Source organism: Pseudoliparis swirei, chromosome 20 (assembly GCF_029220125.1).
Source record: "Pseudoliparis swirei isolate HS2019 ecotype Mariana Trench chromosome 20, NWPU_hadal_v1, whole genome shotgun sequence".
Taxonomy (NCBI): Eukaryota; Metazoa; Chordata; class Actinopteri; order Perciformes; family Liparidae; genus Pseudoliparis; species Pseudoliparis swirei.
In genome coordinates this window covers 14,593,121-14,609,560 of record NC_079407.1, presented here as the reverse complement: position 1 = coordinate 14,609,560, position 16,440 = coordinate 14,593,121, and the positions used below count along the sequence as shown (strand labels likewise).

General features: G+C 43.1%; 2 protein-coding genes across 4 annotated transcripts; both read left to right on the top strand.

The window, feature by feature from the left end:
- The first annotated feature begins 426 nt into the window (after window positions 1-426).
- On the top strand, window positions 427-10,743 carry LOC130210961 (leukocyte elastase inhibitor-like). 2 transcript variants are annotated; one of them, XM_056441511.1, is made up of 10 exons: window positions 427-575; window positions 647-664; window positions 1,257-1,438; window positions 7,988-8,128; window positions 8,372-8,489; window positions 8,586-8,728; window positions 9,072-9,149; window positions 9,292-9,381; window positions 9,493-9,673; window positions 9,768-10,743. In XM_056441511.1, the coding sequence occupies exons 3-10, from the start codon at window positions 1,262-1,264 to the stop codon at window positions 9,995-9,997; spliced, it is 1,158 nt and encodes a 385-aa protein (XP_056297486.1). In that variant the 5' UTR covers window positions 427-575; window positions 647-664; window positions 1,257-1,261; the 3' UTR covers window positions 9,998-10,743. The 2 variants fall into 2 exon arrangements, with proteins under 2 accessions (XP_056297486.1, XP_056297485.1); XM_056441510.1 differs by having other exon boundaries at window positions 575-664.
- Window positions 10,744-11,417: 674 nt separating this feature from the next.
- On the top strand, window positions 11,418-16,385 carry rab30 (RAB30, member RAS oncogene family). 2 transcript variants are annotated; one of them, XM_056441034.1, is made up of 5 exons: window positions 11,418-11,782; window positions 13,834-13,932; window positions 14,016-14,099; window positions 14,202-14,385; window positions 14,766-16,385. In XM_056441034.1, exons 1-5 carry the CDS (start codon window positions 11,612-11,614, stop codon window positions 15,014-15,016), a joined length of 789 nt encoding a protein of 262 aa, XP_056297009.1. In that variant the 5' UTR covers window positions 11,418-11,611; the 3' UTR covers window positions 15,017-16,385. The 2 variants fall into 2 exon arrangements, with proteins under 2 accessions (XP_056297009.1, XP_056297008.1); XM_056441033.1 differs by lacking the exon at window positions 11,418-11,782 and adding an exon at window positions 12,459-12,581.
- Window positions 16,386-16,440: the final 55 nt, after the last annotated feature.

Sequence of the window (16,440 nt, the reverse complement as noted above, 5' to 3'; positions counted from 1 at the left end):
TGGAGCCAGATATGAACGTCTTCGAGCAAACTCAGGGATCCTGTATTTCCAGGACTATTTGTCAGGAATCTATTGTCATTGACATCTAAAATATAATAGTATCCTGTCTATTAGATCTACTGCCTTGAAATTTCCAAAAATTGCTTTGCGTTAAGTCACAAAACCAAACGCTGTGTTTAAAATTACAGTAACAATATAAGAATAGTTACTGTATAACACTAATACGAATAATACAGTAATACACTTTAGAACTAAATTATACGCCTGAAAGCTATTGTCCCTCGACGGCTTCCATACAATGATATACGAGACTCGAGGCTTTTCCACATCCCTGGGCTTGTGGTGTGGCACATGCGCAGTGTCGCTGGGGCTGCGACGTCGGCCAGCACTAGAAATAAAGGGACGGTGTCGTGCAGGTGCTCTTTTGTTGCGCTCCGTTCGCCAGCTAATGAGCCTGTCAGGAAGCGAAACCAGATTGTACTGCGCATGTGCAGTAATCCGATGGTTTGAGTCGTGACGTCGCCTCTTGTGACTATCCTTGACGAGAAGGCGGAAGCTGGTTTGGAAAGTTCTCGGGGCGTGTCAGTCAGCGTGTATATAATAAAACTCATGGTTTAGAGTTTAGACAGAGGTCTTCCTGTGAACGAAAGACGAATCTCTGTCAGTAAGTAGAAAATGCGTTTAATTCAGATTGAGACGGTGGGATGGGATTATTTAGTTTATATACAGTTTGCGTATTAATAACTTTACTCGTTTCGTGTGTACAGGTCAGGTTCAGTAAGACCTGCCTTGTTTTATAGATGCATATATCACAGGCATTTAACTTGGTTGACTCACGGTGTGGCGTTACGAATGAAGTATAGTACAATCCAGAATATGTTATATGTTGTAATATATAGCGACTAAATGTCAAATGATAAGTACTCTTTGTGTTTTCCACGAGCGATATTCACCATTTCAGCTGTTATTATGACATTGAGAAATCCGGAAATGTAATACTTTCTTAAATGTATAATGTTTTGTAATCATATTGACAACAATCATCAATTAAATACTTTCTTAAATATATGATTTTTCATAAATATATTTAGAATATATATTTCCATAAAGACACCACAAACGATGGAGCTAATTTCAAAATAAATAATGAATGAAAACAACCACTTAGTTAAATATGACTATTATATCTGGGTAAAGAGACATTTGAGAAGTTTGTAATTAATAATGAATGCTTGTCGGGCCTCCCTTCTTCGTAGACACCATGGCTTCACCAACCCCTCTGTCCAAGGCCAACACCACCTTCTCTCTGGCTCTGCTCAAAAAGTTCGGAGATGAAGACAAGACAGCGAATGTCTTCTACTCCCCTTTCAGCATCTCTTCAGCTCTGGCTATGGTGATGCTGGGGGCCCGGGGCAACACAGCCACGCAGATGTCAGAGGTAAAGTACACACACACACACACAAACACACACCCCAACTGTCCATGTGAAAAGTAAAAGATCAACATGAATGGCTTTGTGTTGCACTGGTTCTGGGTGATTCTGTGAAGCCTCGTTGGTTTGTCCGTTCGGTGGACAAAAGGATGCATGTTCCAGAGAAACCACCACGAGCTGCGTCCTCTGAAATCCCCAGAGAGTCAACCCAGCACCTCCTTGAGACAATTTCAAGCAACAGTGAAGATAGTGGGATGAATTCGATTGGAATGAAGGGCACAGAGGCGTACTGCGGATGTGTCGGCCCTCATTCAGTATGAATCACCAGTTGTTTGCTTTTGGAGTCAGCAAAAATGACAACGATCTCTTCTGTTCAGGTTTTATGGGGTGGGGGGTTGCTCTTTGTTGTGTTACTATGGGAACCTGAAACTTAATATTAATGTGAAAGTGCAATAAAGATATAGTTAAAGTATTCTGTACACCTTATCAGTTCCCATTATGGTGTGTACAGCAGACACTTATCGGGCTCGCCTGGGTGTCACACTGAATCGCTGAATGGATGAAACCCAACTATTTAGAATCAGACAATTCATAGTAATGATGGATTTTACTCTTACTATGCTCTCATTAACTAAGTAGGTACAGCAGCTGACTTTGAATGAATTTCCTAAGTTATTAAGAAGCCCGGGGTTCCTTTGGAGGAATTTCTTTTTTTTTAAAGCCTAATTGATGTCAATTCATTGGTCATGACATGAGACATGGAAATAATTATTCATTGCAATATACTTGTGGAATAATGGATTGATGGATACTTTAACACCTTGAGGAGAACAAAACAACAAACTGTCTGTACAGCATCAGCAGAGGAATGACGATAACAGCATTTCTCTCAAGCAAAGACATGTCCCAGACGGCTCCGGGCTGCTTGACAGGTTTGGGCAGGTTTTATGAAAGACTTCTCTCTGCAAAGCAAGGAGCTTTGTCCTGCTGAGTGCTTTGTGTAAGGGCTCGGTTTGTTCCAGAAGGTGGAAGCTCACAAGCATGACTTGGAGAGCGTGCGTGCGTGCGTGCGTGCGTGCGTGCGTGCGTGCGTGTGTGTGTGTGACTGACAGCTCAAACCCACAATTATTACACAATACATAGGAATGTAGTCCTGGCTGTGATGGCTATCTCCTGGTGTGGTTTTCCATCTCAACCCTCTCAACAAAACAAAGGAAATCACTGAAATCAGTGTACACACAAAATAAAATATTTCATTTTGTATACACACCTTATTATTGTGTATAACCTTCTTATTTGTGGTTAACACCATATCTAACCAACGGACAACTTTCCATGAAAATGACTGTAGGTCTGTCCTGATTTGGATACTCACGGCTCTGAATTTAGCTGAATCATTAGATTGGTTTTGTGTTTTTGAAGATAACCATGTAAATAACATTGTGGTGGGGGGATGGCGTGCATCTTCACATGGATGTTTCATTCCAATGGGTTCTCTAAAGTCTGTGCTAAAGGTGTTAAAGTGGTCCCTTTTCTTTTTTCATGTTGCCTTTTGCCATATTTTTCAGTCGGTGTTGGGATGTTGTGCTTTAACATTGACATTCAATTCAATTCAGTTTATTTGTATAGCCCAATTTCACAAATTACAAATTTGTCTCGGAGTGCTTTACAATCTGTACACATAGACATCCCTGCCCCAAAACCTCACATCGGACCAGGAAAAACTCCCAAATAACCCTTCAGGGGGAAAAAAAGGGAAGAAACCTTCAGGAGAGCAACAGAGGAGGATCCCTCTCCAGGATGGACAGGTGCAATAGATGTAATGTGTACAGAAGGACAGATTTAGAGTTTAAATACATTCAATGAATATGACAGAATGTATGAATAGTTCATAGTAGGCATATTCCACGATGGAGACCTCCACGATCCATCAGGCAGATGGCGGTGGGGAGGAGGAGTGGGCGGAGTCTCAACAGTGGGCGGAGTCTCAACAGGACAGTGGCGTAGTCAGGAGCAGGAATTCCACGACCCAGACCTCGATGATCCATCAGGCAGATGGGATCTATGCCGTCTCATAGGGTCCGATGACCCCATGAGACGTGAAGTCAAAAGGACTCCAGGGAGAAAGCAGAGTTAGTAACGTGTGATTGAGAGATGAAAATTCATCCTTAAGGAGAGAAAAAAGAGGAGATAGGTACTCAGTGCATCATAAAACGTCCCCCGGCAGCTATAGCCTATAGCAGCATATCAAGGGGCTGGACCAGGGCAAACCTGATTCAGCCCTAACTATAAGCTCTGTCAAAGAGGAAGGTCTTAAATCTACTCTTAAACGAGGTGACTGTGTCTGCCTCCCGGACTGAAATTGGAAGCTGGTTCCATAAAAGAGGAGCTTGATAACTAAAGGCTCTTGCTCCCATTCTACTTTTTAAGACTCTAGGAACTACAAGTAGTCCCGCATTTAGTGAGCGTAGCTCTCTAGTGGAGCAATATGGTACTACAAGCTCCTTAAGATATGATGGAGCATCACCAATCAAGGCTTTGTAGGTTAAGAGAAGAATTTTAAAAGTGATTCTTGATTTTACTGGGAGCCAGTGCAGAGCAGCTAGTGCAGGAGTGATGTGATCTCTTTTCTTAGTTTTAGTGAGAACACGAGCTGCAGCATTCTGGATCAACTGGAGGGACCTAAGAGATTTATTAGAGCAGCCTGATAATAAGGAGTTGCAGTAATCCAGTCTCAAAGTAACGAACGTGAACCAATTTTCTGCATCTTTTGAGACAAGATGTGCCTGATTTTGAAATATTACGTAGATGAAAGAATGCAGTCCTTGAGATTTGCTTTACGTGGGAGTTAAAGGACAAGTCCCGATCAAAGATAACGCCAAGATTCTTTACAGTGGTGTTGGATGCCAGGGCAATGCCGTCTACAGAATCCACATCACCAGATAATTGATCTCTGAGGTGCTCAGGGCCGATTAAAATTACTTGGTTTTGTCTGAGTTTAACATCAAGAAGTTGCAGGTCATCCATGTTTTTATGTCTTTAAGACATGCTTGAATTTTACCGAGTTGGTTGCTCTCCTCTGGTTTTATCGATAAATATAGTTGAGTATCATCTGCATAACAATGAAAGTTTATGGAGTGTTTCCTGATAATATTGCCCAAAGGAAGCATGTATAAGGTAAATAAAATTGGTCCAAGCACAGAACCTTGTGGAACTCCGTGATTAACGTTGGTGGTTATCGAGGCGTCATCGTTTACAAATACAAACTGAGATCGATCTGATAAATAGGATTTAAACCAAATTAGTGCCGTGCCTGAAATGCCAATCGACTGCTCCAGTCTCTGTAACAGGATGTCATGGTCAATGGTGTCGAATGCAGCACTAAGGTCTAACAAGACCAGGACAGAGAGGAGTCCTTTATCTGCTGCCATTAAGAGGTCATTTGTAATTTTCACCAGTGCCGTCTCGGTGCTGTGGTGTTTTCTAAATCCTGATTGAAATTTCTCAAATAAACTATTATGATGTAGAAAGTCGCACAACTGATTTGCGACCACTTTCTCAAGGATCTTGGAGAGGAAGGGAGGTTAGAGATCGGTCTGTAGTTAGCCAACACCTCTGGATCCAGAGTGGGCTTCTTCAGGAGAGGTTTAATAACAGCCACCTTGAAGGAGTGTGGTACGTGGCCTGTTAGCAGAGACACATTGATAATATCTAATAGAGAGCCGCCAATTAAAGGCAAACGTCTTTAAGCAGCCTCGTCGGGATGGGGTCCAAGAGACAGGTAGGCGTGTTCAAGTAGAAACCGTTGAAGATAATTGGTCACGGTTGATGGGAGAAAAGCCTCCAAATATACACCAGGGCATACAGCGGTTTCCAAGGCCATTCCACTTGAGGACAGATTGGCACTGGTTATGGGCAAGAGAATATTAATCTTGTCCCTAATAGTTAAAATCTTTTCATTAAAGAAGTTCATAAAGTCATTACCACTGAGGTTTATAGGAATGCTCGGCTCCACAGAGCTGTGACTCTCTGTCAGCCTGGCTACAGTGCTGAAGAGAAACCTGGGGTTGTATTTATTTTTTTCTATTACTGATGAGTAATAGGCTGCTCTGGCATTACGGAGGGCCTTCTTATATGTTTTAAGACTATCTCGCCAAACTAAGCGGGATTCTATGAGATTAGTTGAACGCCATATGCGTTCAAGCTTTCGTGACGTTTGCTTCAGTTTGCGGGTCTGAGGGTTATACCAGGGAGCAAACCTCCTCTTCCTCACTGTCTTCTTCTTCAGAGGGGCTATCGAGTCCAGTGTCATTCTCAGAGAGCCTGTGGCACTGTCAACAAGATAATCAATCTGGGACGGACTAAAGTTAGACCAGGAGTCCTCTGTTATATTGAGACGTGGTATCGAATCAAATACAGAAGGAATCGCTTCTTTAAATTTAGCTACAGCACTGTCAGTTAGACATCTGGTGTAGAAACTTTTGACTAACGGAGTACACTCCGGTAGTATAAATTCAAAAGTTATGAGGTTGTGGTCTGACAGAAGAGGATTCTGTGGGAAGACGTTCAAATGCTCAATGTCAACGCCATAAGTAAGAACAAGATCAAGCGTGTGGCCAAAGCTGTGAGTGGGTTTCTGTACTCTCTGACAGAAGCCAATCGAGTCCAACAAGGAGATGAATGCAGCACTAAGGCAATCATTATCAACATCCACATGGATATTAAAATCTCCAACAATAATAACTTTATCGGTTTTAAGAACCAAACTTGATATAAATTCTGAGAATTCAGATATAAACTCTGAATATGGACCTGGTGGCGGTACAGAATCACAAATCGAATTGGCTGTAGTGTTTTCCAGGTTGGATGTGAAAGACTAAGAACAAGGCTTTCAAATGAGGTGTAGTGTAATTTTGGTTGAGGATTAATTAATAGGCTCGATTCAAAGATGGCTGCTACTCCACCTCCTCGACCGGTGCCTCGAGGAATGTGAGTATTAATATGACTTGGAGTCGATTCATTCAGGCAGACATATTCTTCATGGCTCAGCCAGGTTTCAGTTAGGCAACATAAATCAATGTGATTATCTGATATTAAATCATTTAGTAACACAGCTTTAGATGACAGAGATCGAATATTTAGGAGACCACATTTAATAGACCTATTTTGTTGCACTGCTGAAATAATGGTGTTAACTTGTATAAGGTTATTGTGTACGACTCCTCTTCTGCTTACTTTTGATTTATTTAATTGAAGTGGCCGTGGGACAGACAGTCTCTACTCTAGAGTCATGGGAGGGTAACTGCTCGAATGGAAGAGCAGAGAAGGGTGTTAAACTACAACTCTGCTCCCGGTTCCTGATCTGAACCCTGGGTTGTCATGGATTAAGTCCGGTGATCAACTTGGTCATATTCGCAGAAATGAGACGCGCTCCGTCCAACGTGGGATGAATGCCGTCTCTCCTCATCAGATCAGGCTTTCCCCAGAAAGTCTTCCAGTTGTCTACGTAGCCCACATTATTCGCTGGGCACCACCTCGACAGCCAGCGGTTGAAAGACGACATTCGGCTATACAATTCGTCTGTCTGCAAATTTGGGAGAGGGCCAGAGAAAATTACGGTGTCCGACAACGTCTTGGCATAAGCACACCGATTCCACATTAATTTTAGTGACTTCCGACCGGCGGGCTCAGGCGTCATTACCACCGGCGTGTATTACAATCTGACTGTATCTCCGCTTGTCCTTAGCCAGCAGCTTCAAACAAGACTCCACGTCGCCCGCTCTGGCCCCCGGGAGGCACACGACTCTGGTCCGCGGCTTCGCTATTTTCACGTTCCTGACTATAGAGCTCCCGATAACCAGGGTGTGTTCCTCAGCGGGTGTGTCGCTAAGCAGGGAAAACTGGTTTGAAACGTGAAGTGGTTGGTGCACAGCGGGCTTCTGTGTAGACTTACTACTCCTGCGAACAGTTACCCAACCACCCGGCTGCACGGTTACCGCCGGGGAACAGCTAACAGCTGACTGTAGCTCCGCGCCGGCTACGGGAGAGGGCGGGCTAACTAGCATAGCTGTCTGAGCTTCGATAGCGGGCCGTGCATCTAACCCACTTAGACCTGCCTCCAACCTAGCAAATAAACTACACTTGTTGCATGTATCGTTATCATTAAGGGAGGCAGGGGGATAACTATACATGAGACACACTGAGCAAGAGGGAGCGGGAGGGAGAGAAGAAGAAGTCATGCTCGCTGTTGAGCTGGCAACCAGAGCTTACCGGAAGAGTGAGATGATGCGTTCAGGAGCAGCTGGGAAAAAAAAGTGTAAACGATGACGTGTTCTCAGATACAATGTGTACAGTATGTGGAGAGTGAAATACTGAAAGCCTTCAACTTAAAGGAGTACCCCTGTTCAAATATATAAGTATCATGCACATACCCAAGCGATCCAATTCTTCCCAGGAGATCATTATGGAAAAAGATAACTTCTAATATACCGTCTACAATAGCCGTCTGTCACATGCTCAGAGCATCTCTGTAACACTCGTCTACTTTTTCCACAGTGCCTGAAAACCCAGGATTGTCTGGATGAAGTCCACGTCAGCTTTGGCCAACTGCTGAGCGAGCTCAACAAGGCTGACGCTCCGTATGCCCTCAGTGTTGCCAACAGGCTGTACGGGGAGCAGTCCTACGAGTTTTTGGAGGTGTGTGTGTATTCGCATGTGTCTAGTTTACACATGAGGTGGGAGTGAAGGAGAGGCCCACGTAGGAATCTTTAGGCTTTGTATAAGGAACGATGAGCGAGGTGGTGGACAGTACGCCGGCGTACCATCAAGTAAAACTACGGCGATACTTCTCCGGCTGTTACTCTACTCACGAAAGTTCAGTGAAGAGATTATTTGGCTTTGGGTGATCAGACTCAATAAATGTGTTGTTGATGATTCCAGGATTATTTAGGAAACACCAAGAAGCACTACAGGGCAGAGCTGCAGTCGGTGGACTTCAAAGCCGGCTCAGAGGCGGCCAGGCTCAACATCAACGCATGGGTGCAGGAGCAGACACAAGGTGGGTCTGACACACCAACACACAGGGGAACATGGCAATAGACGTGCTGCCATGTGTGTGGCATTGCTTCACGCTGGTGTCTGTTCTGATTTTCAGATAAAATTAAGGACTTGCTGGCCAAGGGTGTTGTGGACAGCCTCACCAGGCTAGTGCTGGTCAATGCCATCTACTTCAAAGGCAACTGGAACAAGCAGTTTGAAGAGAGTGCCACAGAGGACGCTCAGTTTAGACTCAACAAGGTAAAACTGCTCAAAGGAAACATGTCATTCACAAGCACTGACTCACTCCAGTCAATGAGTCACGGAATGTACTGGCCACACGCAGCTGTGATGTCACTATGTACTGACCACACCCAGCTGTGATGTCACTATACTGACCACACCCAGCTGTGATGTCACTATCTACTGGCCACACCCAGCTGTGATGTCACCATGTACTGACCACACTTAGCTGTGATGTCACTATGTACTGGCCACACCCAGCTGTGCACTTTTTCCACACTGCAACACGTCATTGTGAACAAAATGTCACTTTGTGTTAAGGTTCTCTTTAAGATTTGTGTATTTTTCTGCTTGTTGTCAGAATGAAACCAAGTCAGTGAAGATGATGCACCAGAAATCCAAGTTCCCCTTGGCTTATATCCCAGAAGCCAGCTGCCAGGTAACTAGTGCGTTGATCAATACATACAGTCTGTCAGTCCATCATATAATTAACTTGTTAATATTTTTTTTTAAAAGAACTACATCGTTGTCAGACCAGGATGTATAATTTGCTGTAACATTGTTATCCCTCTGTTACACAGATCCTAGAGATACCTTACAAAGGAAAGGAGCTCAGCATGCTCATCTTTTTACCCAATGAGATAGAGGACAGTACAACAGGTCTGGAGAAGGTAGGACACACACACTTACACACACACACACACACACACACGCATTTGATCGCATAAGAAAAACCCACAAGATGCAGACAAAGTAAATCATTGATTGTACGTCCACCCCAGATAGAGAAGGAGCTGACCTATGAGAACTTTGTGGAGTGGACTCGTCCAGACATGATGGATGTAGTTGAGCTCCAGGTGGGGCTTCCTCGGTTCAAGATGGAGGAGAACTACGACATGAAGAATGTCCTCGTCAGCATGGGCATGGTGGATGCTTTCGACATGTCAATGTCTGACTTCTCTGGTAGGACGTGCGCCCGGATCATATCAGATATTTTCATGATAATTAATAGAACAGACACGCGAAAACATTCTGTCTCCGTTCTCTCCTGCAACAGGCATGGGTCCCGGCGACGACCTGGTGCTGTCGAAAGTCGTCCACAAGGCTTTCGTGGAGGTCAACGAGGAGGGAACTGAGGCGGCTGCCGCCACTGCGGCTCTCATGATGCTTGGCTGTGCCAGGCCCATGACACGCCCCTTCATCGCAGACCACCCGTTCCTCTTCTTCATCCGGCATAACAAGTCCATGAGCATTCTCTTTGCTGGCCGGTTCTGCTCCCCAAAGTGATCACGCCATTGAGAACGGTGTTTCTTAACCGGAGGGGGAGGGGTACCACACATCTACTATTACAACAGTTTACCATGTTATTAGCATTGCTTGAAGAATGTTGATAATCAGCACTCTGGAGTCCTCTGTTTTTAACACCAGAATGACCAGTAACGTTGGAGGTGTTGACATGTCCTCAATGTGGCTTCTTGGTTGCATCACCTCTGGGTGTTTCTAGAGGTTTGTGGAGTTGCACTGTTTGATCTTTTGCACCTAATCTCCTCTTGAGGATCTGGTTTACTTTGTCTGTACTACATGTATAGCTTTGTTTGCTGCACCCTTTACACCCTACCCGAGTTCATCTTTACCATTAAAGCCTGACACCCTGAGAAAGAGTTCGCCTAATCACAAATCATCTTTGTACTATCAACTCTCATTTATACCATATGAAAATACAACTGTTGTAATATTTGCTGCATTTTGTCTGAACTTGCAATTTCAATACGTGATATGTTCTGTCAACGAAAGAGAATAATGTTATGGCATCACATTGTCAGATAGATATGTCCTTAGTGATTGGCGTAGTCAAAGAAAGTGTGGTTATTTGTAAGTGTACCATTATGCTCTGCGACCGACAGCCATATGACCATTATGCATATAATAAATATAGACTATAAAGAACAAGATCTTACATAAATGCAGGTCCAGGTCAGTTCATGTATCCTGATGCTTTTACATGTGGAATAAAAGTTTGTGGATAAAATATATTGTTTGTCACATAATTTTTTTTATTAACATTGTCTTAAGATCTGGATCAGTCGCTTGTGTAAATTGGATACACCTCAGTTTTATCAGTCGTTGTGGTTTGTGTGTTCATACTAAACTGGTTCTCAATCATACACCTTTGACTTAAGGTTAATGTTTAACCATACAGCAGTCATACTTTGGTCAATTGCATATGGGGAGACTAAGTATACCACCGGAACTACTTGTGTCCTATCCCTAAAGGGCAGTTCATCCCTGAGACCAAAAGAGTAACACGTGTTAAAGAAAACCACACTGTCTGAACCCTCAACACTTGGGCAGTTACACTATTCAAACATGGAGGTCAAGTAATATGTTGAATAACATTTATTATTGGGATTGAATGGCTGCAAGCATATTGTCTGGCTGGTTGAAAGATGTAAAAACATAAATAGTTTGTTCTGGACAGAGTTAAATTCTACAGAGCAGCTATAATAAGATATATGCTGCGTAATAGAGCAATGGGGCATTTAATGTTGCGTTAACATTACACAGGAAGACGAGCGCTGTGTCGTTCCCATACAGACATGTCAGTAAACGCATCTTCCTCCAGCCCAGCAGGTGGTGCTGATGCGTCGGTGTGTTTGTGCCCTGACTATAAGGCGAAGAAGAAAAAGTTAGGAATGGCACTTCCGGATAACTTCCTGGTTGTCTTATTTGAAGTCCAACTATTTAAAAAAATATATATTTTATTAACAATACATGAGGAGTATACCACCTGAAATCGTAGGGGCTAATGAGATGAGGGGAACGGACACGTTGACTGACGCATTCCGGGCTCCGTTAGCCTCCGGGGCTGCCCGCTGAACCGGTCTGTCCACTCGGCTGGTGATGGAGAGGCTAATAACCGAGCTCACGAGGAAGCATGTCCTCCTCACGGCTTCCTTCGCTGTACGACTGGCCCTGGTCGCTTATGGAGACTACCAGGACAGGACCATGGCTGTGAAGTACACTGACATTGACTACCATGTGTTCACAGATGCTGCAAGATTCATCACTGAGGTAACAGCGGTCTTATAACGTCTGTGACCGGAAGCGAGCAGCAAGCTGTTCCGCCCACGAACGCGTGTCCTCACGTCGTGCTGGGTCCGCAATGAGAGAGAAGAACCAGCTCCGTCTCTCAAGCACTTACGGCCTCATTCTGAGATACTACTACTATATGACGTCAAACATTAATATAATTGGTTTGGATTATCAAATAAACACAAAATAAAACGCATGCGTTAAGAAGGATCTTTATATGAAACAAGGCTGTAAAAGCTAAAAAACTGACGGGACCGCTCACGTTACTAACGCTATCTTATTCTGTTAGTTACTGATAGCCCGATTGCACAGTTTGAAAAGGCTCTTTTATGAAATCGTTGCGTGCCTACTTGTATTTAACGTGTGCATCTTTGTTATTTGGTCCAGTAAATAAGTTCGAGAACAAGTTATGAACTGAGCTGCCTGCACAGTTTTGTTATAAACATTATGAACATTTAAAAAAACAATGTGCTCTATGAAATGCAGTGGAGCATCACAGTTAACAAAATAGATACACTTAAGCTGCAGCGCCACAGAAAAGCACTGGAGCGCAGCACTGGAGGGCAGTACTGGAGTAGATGTACTGAGTTACTTTGCGCGTGAGTTGATGACATCATTGAGTGCAGTCCTCCTCCTCCTCCTCCTCCTCACTGAGACCGTTGCTGAGCACACACAGCCAGAGGAATTATGCCCTGCCCAGCCGCGGCTCTGCTTGTTTGATGAGGTGACCTATGCATACCAAGTAGTTCTAAGTCCGGGGATCTCCCCGTGTTTTTTGGTAAGTGACTACTATTTCCGAACTCGATTCTCGGGGCCGACTTTGTTATTTCTCTCCTGCATCTGCAGACAGAGCTAAAATGGCTCGAGTCACACGGTAGCTGCTTGTTGCTACTGTTGCTAGCTTCGCCCTCATGGCTGTCAACTCAAAAGACCGAACATGCAGCGTTATGAGGAAGAAACCTACCGTCAGCGGAGTTTACGTGTGCGCAAAATGCTACAATGTTACTTTCCTCGACAGAACGAGGTGGAACGGCGAAGAAGGAAATGCGACACTAGGGAACAATTTATGTGCAGGCGGTTTCAGTTGAATAAAACCCCTCAAATATAGCGTATTGTATCCATGTTGGCAGTCAATGCACCACGTCATCTTTCAAGCAACAGCTTGGTTTGGGGAATTGTTAATTATTTTCCTTTTCACAACGAAATGTGTAGTTTTACGCACGTACAGGCCCGACCCCCTCTGCGCGGGACTGTCGGGGAGAATGTAACGGCACTGCAGAGGATTCCAAAATGTTCTATTATTGTGCCGGTTTACGTGCATCTTATTTTGCGTTTGTGGACTCTGACAAAAGAAGCAGAGGTCCATTAGCTACACGAATTGGGCTTCATACTGCAGGTGATTCGCTGCAACAGTGTTTCGCCTCTGTGGCTCCGTTATGCCCCGAAAGTGGTGCACGGCCGCCCAAAAACTGCACCAAGCAAAACTACAATGTGCACCAATCACACGGTGTTCAAACGGGAGGAAAACAGCAGAGACGTGAAATGGGAACATTGGCTTTTTCTAACTATGTACTATGCAACTATGTATTGTTAAATTGCATTTTGTGATCATGAAATACTTAATACAACTAGTTAGGCCTATTTAATGATGAGTAAGAGTAGCCTAGAGAGGTGTAGCCAAAACAATGCAGATTGAATTTAACCGAGACTTGATGAACAGGGCCAATTCATTGAACTAACCTCAAACTGAATTGAAACGCACATTCTGTTGATATGACCCAAGGAATATTTAACATGCAAATGTTCTGATCTGTGTTTGTGGGGATTATATAGGTCAGATGTCAGCTGTGATCCCCTGGGCCCACTGGCCTTTACACCAGTTGCAAAATAGTTTGGTAGTTTCCTCAGCGTCGTCACTGTCTGTCTTCAGTGCTTTTCAGAATCTGTCGTAAAGAAATGTAATCGCTTTGGCAGTAATGCCATATACATGCATTTACTCATAATTCCTTTCTTTCTTTTATTTTTCACAGTTTAGAATGAGCATGGAAGATTATGACTACCTGTTCAAAATAGTTCTGATAGGAAACGCTGGAGTCGGGAAGACATGTCTTGTCCGGCGCTTTACTCAGGTTTGTATCAGTCTGAGCTTCTGAGTTTGGAGTTATTGAATTACAGAGTATTAGAGACTATATAATTCTGTTTTTTGTTTTAGGGCCTTTTCCCACCTGGACAAGGGGCGACTATTGGAGTAGATTTCATGATTAAAACTGTGGAAATCAAAGGGGAGAAGGTCAAGGTACACAGAAATTGAATATTTTTTTAGATGTATAATCAGATGCCTTTTTAATTTTTGTAATTTGGATGAGATGTTGCTCATTTCCATTATTCTGTTTTCCAGCTGCAGATATGGGACACAGCTGGACAGGAGAGATTCCGCTCCATTACTCAGAGTTATTACCGTAGTGCCAACGCTCTCATTCTCACCTATGACATTACCTGTGAGGACTCCTTTAGGTGCCTTCCTGAGTGGCTAAGGGAGATTGAGCAGTATGCCAACAAACAGGTGGTGACTATATTAGTCGGTAAGAAGCTTTACTTTGCACTTTAATAACCAGTGGACCTCTTTCATCATCTGGCTCATTGTTCATTTTGAGAACCCTGTGAATAAAGACTGTGCGCTAGATTTGACTGGAACTGGCCTGGTTTTTCAGGAGCCCACGTAAAATGTGAGCGAGAGTGAGCAGTTTCTGAATAGATTTGCAAAAGTCAAAGCCAGTTTCATAAACATGCATGTGACTTCAACTCTTGTGAAGGAGATCTGCAGCAAAAAGCAAACATCCCACACATGCACACTCGTCCACCTCCATCTGTCTCATCCACAAGTGGGAAGAAGTACAACCTGCAAGAATCCACATTCTTACTTGTTTCATGTTCTCACAGACCAATGTCGTGTTTCTTGCAGGTAATAAAATAGATCTGTCAGAGAAGAGAGAAGTTCTCCGACAGAGGGCGGAAGACTTCGCTGAGGCTCAGAGCATGCTGTATCTGGAGACCTCGGCCAAAGAGTCCGACAATGTTGAGAAACTGTTCCTCGACCTGGCCTGCGAGCTCATTCGCGAGGCCAAGCAGAACAAGCTGGATAACAATGACACTGCCCCGATGCCCGGTGAGGGTAAAACCATCAGTTACTTGAGCTGCTGCAACCTCAATTAGGGAGAGCTCAGACTTCTGGCCATTTCAATGTGTAGCCATTGACTGGAGAGGGCAGATGGTCGAGCCCCAATGCCTCCATCTCTCAAAGGTGGCGTAAAGCCACTTTTTATTCCCGTCATTTCTAGTCCCATGCCTTTTTTAAGCTGAACAAAGGAGTTAGTCAACTTTAGTTTGGTCTTCCAGGAACAAGCATTTTAGATGTTGCAAGTCTTGAGAACTTTGTCCTCAATGCAACGGGCTGTAAAATATGTCTGCCTGATGCATCCAGGAATCTGTGCAAGGCTCCATTTTGTCCTCTTTACAGTGAAATGGCAGAATTTTCCTGTTTGGGCTTTAAGATCCTTTTTCATTAAACATCAGTATTCACCAGCAGTATTAAGTGAGTAAAAAGTTCTACCAGGTATTTTGTTACAGATTACGCATAGCTAACAACAAGGTTCATGATCACAGGGGGTTATCAAAAAACGGTAGCCTAATGTTTACACAGTGAATTTTTTGGATTACCAAGTCTGATGGAGTTGCGAAAAATGTTTTTGCAAACTTACCCTAAAACTGTTGCACAATGAGTTATTCCCACTAAGTCTTTTGCTCTGAGCATTGCACAGGACCTTATTAGCTTTCATAATCTCATTTCCGTGTAGTTATTTGCATCCGTCATTACAAACTGTGAAGTATTTGTTCCAAATAAAAGATTTTTAATTGCTGCTAAAATATGTTTTTGTGTCGGATAACGTATACACACACAAATACTACATTAAAAACAGTATTCTGTGACGACATTATTATTTTTGCATAATTGCAGTGCTTGCGACTAGTCGGTTGATATAGTATGAAGCAGTTGGGAAGGACTCAGATATTGTCAGTAATCAGTAGGAATTATTAATGGATTAATCTATTTTTATTTTACTCTGCTGTTAATTTTATTCATAGATGTGAATATTTCTTCCTTTATTGTTGCTGCCTAGCGATGAAATTGTTTTAATTGTTATTTGTTTAAAGGTGTATGTTCATGTAGTTTCGTATATGACTTGTAGTTCATATGCTTTTGTGAAATTGATTGATTGTCCAGCATGTTTTGCCATAATTTGTAGTGTCTAACTTTATCTTTCATATATTTGCCATAACTGTAATGTACTGTATTGCACAATGCCATATACTGCACACTTATTATTTGTATTGTAACATGTTGTTGTACAGACTTGTAGTACTTTTTGGCACTTTGCTTTTCGACTTTTTATTTTCAGAAATCCCTTTGTACAATCGGCGAGCATTTTTGTTTTGCCTTTTAGATTTAACAGCAGTGATTTATTGTTAATCCTTTACATCTTTTTGTCAACACACAATATGGGAAATACAAAGGAAAACACTATTGGCTGGTCGTGCTTCTTTTCCTTTGTGTACAAAATCATTTCTTAAAAGAAAAA

Excerpts from the sequence above, each read along its gene's own strand:
- rab30 (XM_056441034.1), top strand. The coding sequence starts at position 11,612 with ATGGAGAGGCTAATAACCGAGCTCACGAGGAAGCATGTCCTCCTCACG. Across the intron at positions 13,933-14,015 it reads TTGTCCGGCGCTTTACTCAG|GGCCTTTTCCCACCTGGACA; the intron begins GTTTGTATCAGT and ends TTTTTGTTTTAG. Across the intron at positions 14,100-14,201 it reads TCAAAGGGGAGAAGGTCAAG|CTGCAGATATGGGACACAGC; the intron begins GTACACAGAAAT and ends TCTGTTTTCCAG.
- LOC130210961 (XM_056441511.1), top strand. The coding sequence starts at position 1,262 with ATGGCTTCACCAACCCCTCTGTCCAAGGCCAACACCACCTTCTCTCTG. Across the intron at positions 1,439-7,987 it reads CAGCCACGCAGATGTCAGAG|TGCCTGAAAACCCAGGATTG; the intron begins GTAAAGTACACA and ends CTTTTTCCACAG. Across the intron at positions 8,490-8,585 it reads GGTGCAGGAGCAGACACAAG|ATAAAATTAAGGACTTGCTG; the intron begins GTGGGTCTGACA and ends TCTGATTTTCAG.